This window comes from Lytechinus variegatus, chromosome 13 (assembly GCF_018143015.1).
Source record: "Lytechinus variegatus isolate NC3 chromosome 13, Lvar_3.0, whole genome shotgun sequence".
NCBI lineage: Eukaryota > Metazoa > Echinodermata > Echinoidea > Temnopleuroida > Toxopneustidae > Lytechinus > Lytechinus variegatus.
Window position 1 is genome coordinate 25,632,368 of NC_054752.1, and position 11,226 is coordinate 25,643,593.

At 38.8% G+C, this 11,226-nt stretch overlaps 1 protein-coding gene across 2 annotated transcripts; it reads right to left on the reverse strand.

The window, feature by feature from the left end:
* Nucleotides 1-307: 307 nt before the first annotated feature.
* LOC121426541 (glycoprotein-N-acetylgalactosamine 3-beta-galactosyltransferase 1-like) lies at nt 308-9,782 on the reverse strand. 2 transcript variants are annotated; one of them, XM_041622887.1, is made up of 3 exons: nt 9,573-9,782; nt 2,654-3,724; nt 308-1,328 (listed from the first exon to the last, which is right to left on the reverse strand). In XM_041622887.1, exons 2-3 carry the CDS (start codon nt 3,677-3,679, stop codon nt 1,185-1,187), a joined length of 1,170 nt encoding a protein of 389 aa, XP_041478821.1. In that variant the 5' UTR covers nt 3,680-3,724; nt 9,573-9,782; the 3' UTR covers nt 308-1,184. The 2 variants fall into 2 exon arrangements, with proteins under 2 accessions (XP_041478821.1, XP_041478820.1); XM_041622886.1 differs by having other exon boundaries at nt 9,577-9,781.
* Nucleotides 9,783-11,226: the final 1,444 nt, after the last annotated feature.

Sequence of the window (11,226 nt, forward strand, 5' to 3'; positions counted from 1 at the left end):
TAGTAATTGCCAGTCCAACCTCGGATAAATCCCACTTTACTTTCTCAAGCCTGATACATGTATATGTGCATAATATATCTCTTTTTCCTGTCAACTCTACCATAATGTAAATTTGTAGCTGGTAGAAAATAATCCATACTTGTGGAAAAAAAATTGGGGTCACAAGTCAAAAAGTGGTTCAATTTCGCAAAAAAAAGGGTCAAATTGTTTTTTGTTTTAAATGTTTATGTTATAGGTATTCAATAATGAAAAAGTTGTAAGTCCCAAAATACCTTTGTTTTCCTTTTTTAAATGGCTCATTAACTGCTAATTAATACATTGACATCCATGTAAATATGATTTCTCGAATGAGTTTTTTTTCTCCAAAATTGGACCTGCTCCACAAAAAATGGTGTCATAAGTTCAAGCTACATGTTCATTGGATCACTCTAGTATTTAGCATTTTCAATCTTGTAACATCAATACTTGAATCCATAACAGAAACAAATAATCTGTTATTGTATGCATATTAATTACACTAATTGATTAATAAGGTTTAATTTTACTTATTTAATATATTTGGCCTATAGTTCTAGCTTCAAAATGAGATATTAATCACCAAACGTGGCAACAATTTATCTGCGACATGTGTGGAAAATTGTTCATTATCCACCCTTATTGCTTTCAATGTGACCATTGGAGAGTTGTAGACATGAGTGGTAAGAGTTCAATTATACTTTGAGCACCTCAACAGGAGAGTTTAAAATTTGCAGTCTGACAAGTTTGCCAACACAAGTGTCTGACTCTATAGTCTTACTGAGGTACACTGTACATGAAACTAACAGATTTTAAACAGAACAGACTTTGCTCGACATGAAAGTATTTACACAAAATGCCTCCCAGGCAAAAAGGTGTGGTATTAAAAATGATTTTCTCAACAAAAATATTCTGCATTTAAATAAACACACTATGAAAAAATATTCCATTACAGACCGCTTTATCATCACAACTCTGTTCATCAGATTAGTGATCCCGTAGAGAGGCTCACAGTTTGTATCATACCTTATTACACCTGTGTGAAAACTCACATATTTTCCTATAGCAATCAAATCCTGGCCCTCGTCATACTCTGTCAGCACATATCCACTAACCTGCAGCCCCCAAGTTCTATTGTTCTGGTCATGAAAGGTCAAAGGTTGCAGCCATCACCTCAGTCCACTGGTAGAGGGGCACATATAGTTGCCTATGCCAAAGGGTCGGAGATGATAAATCGCATATTCCAACGTGTACATCTCTTTAAAATCAACAGCATGGAAAGTGACTGGATACTCCTCACAACAACTCTCATCCTGAAAAGAAAGATGATAAAACAAGTTCATCTCAAAAAAAGGTATCATTTGTTATAAAATCTGGTAAGTGGGAAAGGACATCGGGTCTATTTATAGTGGGAGGAAAATTGTCTGGGAAGATATACATTTACACATGGAAAGTTTATGTGCGATGGACCAGACAAAAAAAATGAAATTATTTTATTTTGGGGGCTACCTTTCACAACTTAACTGCCTAAATATGCTACATTGGATAAGCTTTAACACTGCAATGAATGGGGATTCTTTTTTAATTTCCAGGGCAACTGACAAATGTTTTCATGTTAGACCACCCACAGGTGTGCAATGTCTTCAAGTGGCAATGGGTCAAATGCATAAAAAGTAGCAATTGCTGGTACGCAACTGCTCGCCAATCATGGGGCCTGTTGCATAAAACTTTTTACCTGAGAAAACTCAGGTATTTTTACCTGAATTTTTGCCCTGTGTTAAAGTCAATGGCAGAAATCAGACTAATCTTAGTTTTCAGGTTTTACCGGAGTTTTCTCGGGTAAAAAGTTTTATGCAACAGGCTGCAGGTGCATAAACATGATTAAAAACGCGAATGCCCTGATCAAGCAAACGCTCAAGCTGCTCTGACGGAGCTTGAAAAAAACCCAAGCAAGTGCTTAAATGCACGAGTAAAATGTTCACTTTATGCATACACTTTTTAGCAATGGCTTAATCGTCAAGGAGTGCAAATAGAATAGATTGCTTGAACTTATTACAAAAGCATTTGCTTGCTAATTTCTGTGCATACCAATCAGGCAGAAGCCAAGCAAAAGCAATTGCTACTTTCATGCATCTGACCCAATGTATCCATGAGCTTAATACAGGAATCATTGTTGGTTCATTCGGGAGCACGATGACCCCTATAAAGTATAAATGTAAAGTGGTTCTGAACTCTTAACAGATTTGGGGCGCCAAGGGAAAATAATGTATAATTTCACTTTTTAGTCTAATACCCTATTCTGCTGTTTACACAATTTCATGTGTAATCAAAGCCAAGTCATCCAATGACAATGAAGAATTTCACATATCAATTATTCAACCAAAAGTGCTTGACAACTAGGAAATGGTCCATTAGCTCTGTAAAAATGTTTTAAATTATTTGCCTTCTTTTCCCTTTTCAACTGGCAAGTGAATATTTTGCTGAATATGAGGGATAAGCTTTCAGGAATGGGAAATTCAGCTAATAACACACCAAAAAAGGAACTAGATGGACAATACATGAATGCATACATGTAGATCACTTTTCCGAATTTAAAGCTGTAAAGTTTCATTCAGACTCATTTTGTTCCTAGGCCCACCTGTCTTTCTGGGTGTTCAATGTATTTCAAGTTCCACTGCATACGGCTGGTAGCAAGACGAGGTAGTTCCAATTCAGGGACCTTCATCTGGAATCTGAAAATACCAGACTGATCACGTCCATCCGTCAAGGAGATCACATCAGTGTTCCTGAAGCAGGATTCCAACACCTCACCATCATCAAAACCTTGCAGGAATCTAGGGGTGCAGGTGATTAGGGTAGGCACTATTAGTTCCATTGCATAGCGGCTCAGGACAAAGACAGAGCCGTCTGTACCGGGTCCCTCGAAAACTTGGCCGATGTAACCCAGGATGTTAGTTTGATGGAGCTGTACAAGATGTCTAAGGTTCTCTAAGACCACAAATCCATCATAGGGCACTTTGACAAACCAATCAAACTCTTCTACAAAACTATAGGCCTCCTTCAGCAGGATCTTAGTCCTTGACCAAGAGTGAGATTCCCCAGGTTTAAGGTCTGTCCGAAGAATGTTTGCTTGCACACGGATGGACCTGTCGCTAACAAACAGAACCTTGCTGCAATGTTTCCCCCATGTATTCTGTAGGGTTGTGCTGTATGTGGCATAGCTTGCAACGTCCAGTCCTGCAAGTGCAACCATGCAGAGGATCTTTGTCTTGTCCTTGGAAGGTTGAGCATCGAGGGAAGTATCAAAAGCATTTCCTGAGCCTATATCCTTTAAGTCTGCATGGAGTTCCGTCGCTTCCTTCTTGTTTTCCCCACCCTCCGCACTCTCACGCTTTGTCCTACCCATATTCTTATTTCCTTCATGACTGAGCCACTCTTCTCTTCTGTCATCATCATTGATTCTGCCATCATCTTTCTGCTTCGTCTTCTCCGAGTCTCTCCTTTTGAGGAGCGATACAAAGTAGAAGGTGGTCCCTCCCAATGAGTATTCGGGATCAGGTGCGATGCTTGGCATGACCAATGCCTGGTACTGCAACAGACTGATGGCTGAAAGTACTCCAGTGAGCAGTCCTAGTAATAAAGGAACAATATTCTTCCAATTCATCTCATGTGTGAGTGTACTGCTCTTGGTGTGACATCATCAGTTGAACTGAAAGAGAGACCAAAAAAAGGGGAAGACCACATTAAGAAAAATATACAGTAGTATATGCGTGGATCTTGATAAAATTACTGGTAATCATTCCCCTCTTTCCGTATTTCCCAAGTTGTCAAATAAGATCTAGGTTAATGTATACGGATTTGGTTGAATTTCTTGATTAATATCAAAGCCATTTAAGGCCAATTCTTTTCAACACTCAATGCATCTAGACAAACACAAAGTATGTACACTGTAGTAGGTATGACAAGTAACTACATGTACACATTCTTCAGCTTTATGTCAGACATTAAACTTCAGAGAATTTTGTTTACAATGTACATGTAGAACTTTACATCAGTGTTGTAGTCAAGGCTCAAACCTCCAAGGCCGAGGCCAAGGCCAAGGCTTTAATACCAAGGCCAAGGCTTCAATAACCAAGGCTGAGGCCAAGGCATGGAAACCCAAGGCCAAGGCCAAGGCCTGAAAACCTCAAGGCTAAGGCCAAGGCCAAGGCATTTTCAAATTTTCAATATATGTAACAATGGGACAACAATTCTTAGGCGGCAGACATGACGCACAAGACAAAGTGTATAAAAGGTGTGAGCGAGTGAAAATTTTGACCCTTGTACATAAATGAAAATAATTTCATGATAGATTTAGACATATGTTACTAAAATAATGATATAGTTACCTTTGTTCATTTAATTATTTTTCTAGGCGATTTAGATTGCATTGATTATTACCGGTATTACCAAGGTGATCTGATCCTGGCATGACCAATCTCAACATATGTCTTTCTCTACTCCCTGAGACAGGAGAGGCAGAACATATTTTTGTTTGGGGGAGGGGTCAAAGCTAAAAAATAGCATTTAGTGCAAACAGATATTTTCAAATGAGATTAACAACTGCATGAAGAAGTTGTGTGTTTTGTAGAATTTCAGTTCAGCAAAGCCTTTTTAGGTGATTTCTAATTGATAGGACAGATATTTTGACTTAGGCTTTACTTTTCTGCAAGAAAGCATAGCGAGCAAGCGGTTTTGAAAAAAACAAATCAATTCTGAAGTTGTAAAACTTGATTTTTGGTCAGTTATTGCGATAATCACTGTTAAAAGCTAGGGCAGCCTTGCGAGATGTTGCCAGCACAAATCACAAGCTCAAACTTCTGGACATTTCGTGTAATAAGAAATGAAAATGAAATATTCTGAGCTGTTATTGTAATCATGAAAAAGATGTGCATCTTACTAAAGAATTGAGCGTGAGCTTAAATTTTTAGTGACCAGAAAGGAAGCTGTTCTTGACTACATTCAGTGACTCATAAATAGGATACTTATTTCACCAATCAAATTATGCGAGCGCTAAGCGCGAGCTCCAAAATTTACAAATTTGATCATTCCAACCTGAAAACAGGACATTCTTAGCGTTTTTTGTGTGTGAACAGGAACAGAAAGAGAACCTTACTTTAAATAATTTATGCGTCCGAGCGCGATCCAAAAATTTGGTGATTTTGTAACCTAAAATGTATCATGTTTTACTATAAAATATGTATTTCTTTTTTAAAAAGGGCATATTTAATTTGGGAAAAAGGGTAGTTTTGATTTTGGAAATTAGGCATTTTTTTCCTACAGAGAATTTTCGGGGGGGGGGGGGCAAGAGAGCACAAAGCACAAGTTGAAATGTTCAAATGCTGACCTGAAAACGAGTCATTTTTAGGAATCTTGTCAGTTTTGTTTGTTTATTTCCGTGAAACTAGTGAAATGAAATTCACTGCCAAACCATTATTTTGTTTTGTCAATCTGAGACACTAGACCCAAAACAAAATATAAACAATTCAATTAGATGTACTGTCAATCAACATATTAACCGATTTTGCAGTATTTTCTACCAAACCAGCCCCCCTTCTTCTCCTCTCTATCTCTCTTCCCATTCCTCTTTCTTGCCTGTTTAATAAATAACAGGACACCCCCCCCCCCCGAAAAAAAGAGCGAGACAAGAAGTTCCACCACCAAGAATAAACATATTAAAAGAAATTGATATCATTTTCTGAACATATTGTCACAATATATCACAAAATTAGCTTTTCTAATAGTATAAGGGTGAAAAATTGTGCTCGCTTCAATTGCTTTCAACTTTTTGGAGCAGAAATTTTGCTCTAGATGCCATGCTTAGCCTCTCAAAATTTTGGCTCATCATGCCATTGACATATCCTATTTGGAAATGACAAAATTAAAGATTGTGTTCAAGTTTACAAAATCTTTTCAGATAATCATTAAGACTTAAAACATTCTTGTTGGTCAAAGAAAATAATACAAGGAAAATCCTAATGGAATAGAAATCAACCTTGTTATCATTCTTTAGAGTTAGCTATTTTTAAAGTCTGAAAATTGTCGAAATTGCAGTCGGATCTGTTACAATTATTCCTGTCATAAAATCACTATAATCTTTATCATAATCATTATTATCATTATTATTAATATTGTCATTATCATCATTGGTCATGATATTACCAATAAATAATGTTATTTTCATCACTTCTCTTTGTTATGTAATTATGTGATGATAATTCTTGATAATGGTGATAATCACAATTGATGGCCCTGCTAGTATATTACTACTACAGCTGCTACTACTGCTGACTGGTAGTATTGACCATTTGTGTCATTAGATATACAGAACAATTTTAACATTTATACTTACTTTTATAAAAGCAAATAAAAGTACAAAATACAAAATGCCTTGAAAAAGCCTTGAAAATGCCTTGAAAATGCCTTGAAATTTCAAGGCTCGAAATCCTCAAGGCCAAGGCCAAGGCCCTCTCAAGGCCAAGGCTTGAATGTTCAAGGCCAAGGCTTTGAAAAAGTAGGCCTTAAGGCGCCTTAAGGCCAAGGCCGAGCATCAAGGCACTACAACACTGCTTTACAATTATCATCTGACAGACAATGTTTTACCTGTTTTACTGTACGGTTGTTCAGTTTTTTATTATTTTACGCAGGACTAGGGTGTGGTTAGCACAGGGGAATGGATTAAGTGCTACATGCATTTCACACACTGCTAAAGTTAGATTTTATTTAAATACTCAAGAGTGGCGGGCAGACAAATGGTCAAATAGAATTTGTACATACTATAGAATGTTTAAGGATACTTTGAAGTTTGAAAAGTATTTACAGATCCTGTGTAAGAAAGACTTTGTGTTACTATAAAATTCAGATGGATTGCCTGTAATAAGTGAATGTTTGATGCAAGCCTGATAGATGAACTGTATTGTACTCTATGTTCACATGCAGACATAGGAGATGAATTTCATTACATTTGTGTTTGTCCCTTTTTTCACGGAGACTTTGGTATTTACCAAGTAATCTAGCGGCCAGTAGACCAAATGCATTGCACATGGCTAAGCTATTTAATTCAAATAATGCTTGCCACTAAAAAATAATAGAAAAAAGTTGTCAGAATAATGTTATTGCATTTTTCAATACCAAAGACAGTAGTTTTTATAGAAAGTATAAAGTAGATCTAGATCAGAATGTGTGTACACATAGTTGTAGGGTAGTCAAACGCCCTAAACGCCTTGACTTGTAAATATTTTATCTTTTATTTTCACGTACATGTTGTACATATATTATCGCTTATGTTTTCGTATTATCACTTATGCTTTTGTATTCATGTATTGTAATGTTTGTACTCTCATTCCCCGAGAGGGGGTCGGTAGAGTCGATAAAATCTTACAATCTAAAGCCTGTAAGTAAAAAAAAGCTTGACAGTATGACACCTCACAAACCCCAAATAATTTGATACCATATTTACAGTAGAGGCGCATGGCCAATATGGGAGACTTTCTCCCATGAGAGAGATTATCTCCAATATCAGAGACTTTTGTAAAGAATTTGGGTATCCCATTTCAGAGACAGTCTCCACTTTGAGAGACTAATTTCCTTTGTTTATAAAGTTTGTCTACATTTGCTGCAAAAGGCTTACCTTGGTGGCAAATCAAAATGTGATACCAAATTCCTCATGAAAAATTACCACTTTTCACCGTCTACTTTAAATTTTCAGTCAACTTTGGTTTTGATAAGGATTTTTGTTCTCATCCACACACAAAACAAATGAGCTTCTGACCTTAGTGAGAAAAAATTTTGGGTGGAAGAAATTGCACTTTTGTTTTTGTTCTCTTGCAAAGCAAGTCTTGAATATGGGAGATTGTATCCCACATTGAAGAGAGCAAGAGTCCCATATTGGCCGTGCGCCTCGACTGATTTATGTGGCAGTTAAGGTACTATCGCTTGGATGATCAAGAGGTATTACTTGCAGTGACGTAAATTTTTACTTGCACCAAAGTAAGGCATGCGCATGACTGCACTGATATTAATGAATTCAGATGTCCATGTACCTCAGGCAAGGGTTCAGATAGGCTCCATTGCACTCCACCCATTCGGATCTGGAGCGGAGGGTAGCAGTAGTGAAGCCTATCCAAACCACTCATTCAATGAACAAGGTTATGATATAACATTGTTCTCTCCTTCTACCCCCGTCTCGATTGGCCATTTTTGTTATGAATTGTAACAAAATGGCCGATCGAGACGGGGGTAGACAGAGATGCCAAGTTCAAAAAAATGTTATGTGTGAGATTTTCATGACTCGACGTCTCTGTGCGCGCGCGGCCATTACACTCGTACGTACGTTGCGAAAAGGCGCACGCGTGCATGAGATATGGGCTTCAAAACCATGCGATGCGATATGCACGCACGCGATTCATCGTATTACGTACTAGCTGTGCGCTGACTGCACTCTCGATTCGTCTCGCGTGCCGGGCTAGAGGCGAAGGCGGTCAGCTAGTCGTATAATCTGGCGAATAATGCTACTTTTTCTTTTTTTTCTGTCGGGTCCCGATGCGTGAGAAAAATGGGTGCCATGCGTTAGATCGTGAGACGGACTCTGAATGCGTGAGTCTCACGCACAATGCGTGAGACTTGGTAGCTCTGGGTAGGAGAGAACTTTTTGTTTTTTGAGGTTCCAGTCTGTGCCCAGATGTCAGAAAAACTGCCACTCCTTCCTACCTATGGATACCTATGGATGCTTCTGAACGCAGTCTAAGACTCTATATTCAGTTCCAAATTCTGTCTCCTTTTTAGGTTGGCCGGGTCATGTCCTGGTGGGTCAGCATCAAACTTGAACTTCACAGGTTCACATCTCCAATATTTATCCAATCCATTCTCGAAGCTGTGGACACTGGGTGCATTTACTAATTCATTACTGAGGCTATTCCAAGGTTTCCTCATTCTTATATAAAAGGAATTCTTACGTTTCTCAGTTACTGACCTCGGAATGTACAATTTTTTATCATGACCCCTGGTAGGCCCCTGCACCTGTCCCAAATCTGGCACTACTTCCTGGTCATACCTGTGAAATAACTGGTATGTTACGATCATGTCTCCTCGCGCACGGCGATAAGCTAATGTAGGAAGTTTTAGTTGAATCAATCTTTGTTCATATGGGAGGTTCTTAACCTGCTCAGGTACCAACTTAGTGGCCCTTCTTTGTACATTTTCTATTGCTGCTTGAATATGTTTGGACTCCATACTGCATGAGCATACTCCAAATGAGGTCTAATCAATAGTTTCATCCATATAATCGTGGTAAGTGCTTGATTTCTGTTTTAACTATTTATTCGGAGAATTATTTTGACCATACTTCACGCTTGTCAGGTGAGTAGGGCCTATGGCTGCCAAATTGCACGTACTGACGTAGTCGTAGGCCTACCTACGCTACGATCCCCCATATGATCAATATCATATATCATAACCTTGTTCATCGAATGAGTGCGATCCCCTGGGTACCGGGTAAAATACTGGATTGCCGAGGAGACCTACCATACTCTACATCCTGGGCCGGGCTTATCTTGAGAATTACTCCAGTCAATCCAATTAAAACGTCTGTAAGAATCAGATCGAGAGAAACTGCTGATCATTCCACGTGGCCATACAAGCAACATTTTGTTTACATCGATCCGGGCCTATCATGCCTAGCCTAGCTATCAGAGCAGTCTCGATGGCCGCGCAGGTATCATAGTCGAATTGGTACCGACAGCTCAGAACTTATCGGCGGCTCGTTTACCCGCCGATTTATTCCGGATTTTGTCTGGTGGTGAGGTGCGATCGTCATCCGCCGTTAAACACCCCTGGAGCAAAAGGTAATATTCTAGTCGTCATTTTAACCCGGGGGGGGGGGGAGCACTTACATTGCGCGACCCCAAAAAACACGTAATGATCAGGGTATCTATTTTCGATGAATTCAAAATCTACGTGTTTAGGGTAAAATTTGCGAGGGGGTAAAAAAATCAAGAGGAGAATGTTTTATAAAGGATGTACCGGTACTTGTTGCCCCAAGAGATAGAGTGCATGATCAAGATTTACGCAAGATGTTGGAGGTGCATGGGGCTGCGGTACCCAACGAAAACCGACGACCAACGTCCGTGACATATACGGTAAAGGCTACTTTAATTTCGATATTACTGCTATCGATATTGTTATTATCAGGTTACTATAACATCATTTAGGGGCCGTATATACACTTGTTCATTATTCTTGGATTTATTTTCGAGTAATTGCTACATCTGAAAATGGGGGTAAAAGACTCCTCATCTTTTTCCCGCTTTTTTTAGGGGGATGGGGGTCGGTGTGCTTGAAAAGTGTGAGTGCATTGGTCAATGAGAATTCCCTGTGCTTATTTTGGCACCCCGTTGTTGGACTCAATCAGGTATTTTCAATTGTTTTATGTTTATTTATTTATGCATTTATTTATTTATTAGTTTATATTTATTTATTCCCTGTGCTTTTTTGCACTCTAAATTGTTGGACTTAATTAATCAGGTATTTTAATTGTGTTCATTTATTTATCCATTTATTCATTTATTCTTATTTCTACTTTTGAGATTTTGATGAGCACAGGGGCAGTTCTTTACCCCGCCCAAGTCGCCAATCCAATCCTATTTCTTGCATGAGTAGCTCCAATTTCAAGCCAGCCATACTATGGATAATCAAAGTTAAAACCAATATCGCTTTATTCACCCGATAGCATGGGCGTACTAAAGGAAGCACTGTGAATCGGGCTTGACTCAAGATCAGGGGTGTCCTACGTACTATTGTTTAAACACCCCCTTCTGCCGACACAAGTCATGCATCTAATTTTGTCTGAAGGAGAGCAGCGAGGCTACCCTATTCTACCGTTGATCGATGAACAGGGATAGACCTACAACATCGTTGGAGAAAACTAAACTAATAATGATTCGTAAATTCCCGTTATAAGATTCTCAAATCTTCTGTTTCTGTTCTGTGGGTGTGGTTTGAAAGAGCTATATGGTTGAAAATGCCCGGGGCCACTTCCATTGACGAGTGGATACCATGCATGACCATGGGATCTCGAAAAGCACCCTAAACAATTATTTTCCATATTCTGAAAATGCACCCCTTAACAATTAGTATTGGCGGGTGAAACCCCCGGGGGGGGAGGTCACGATCTCC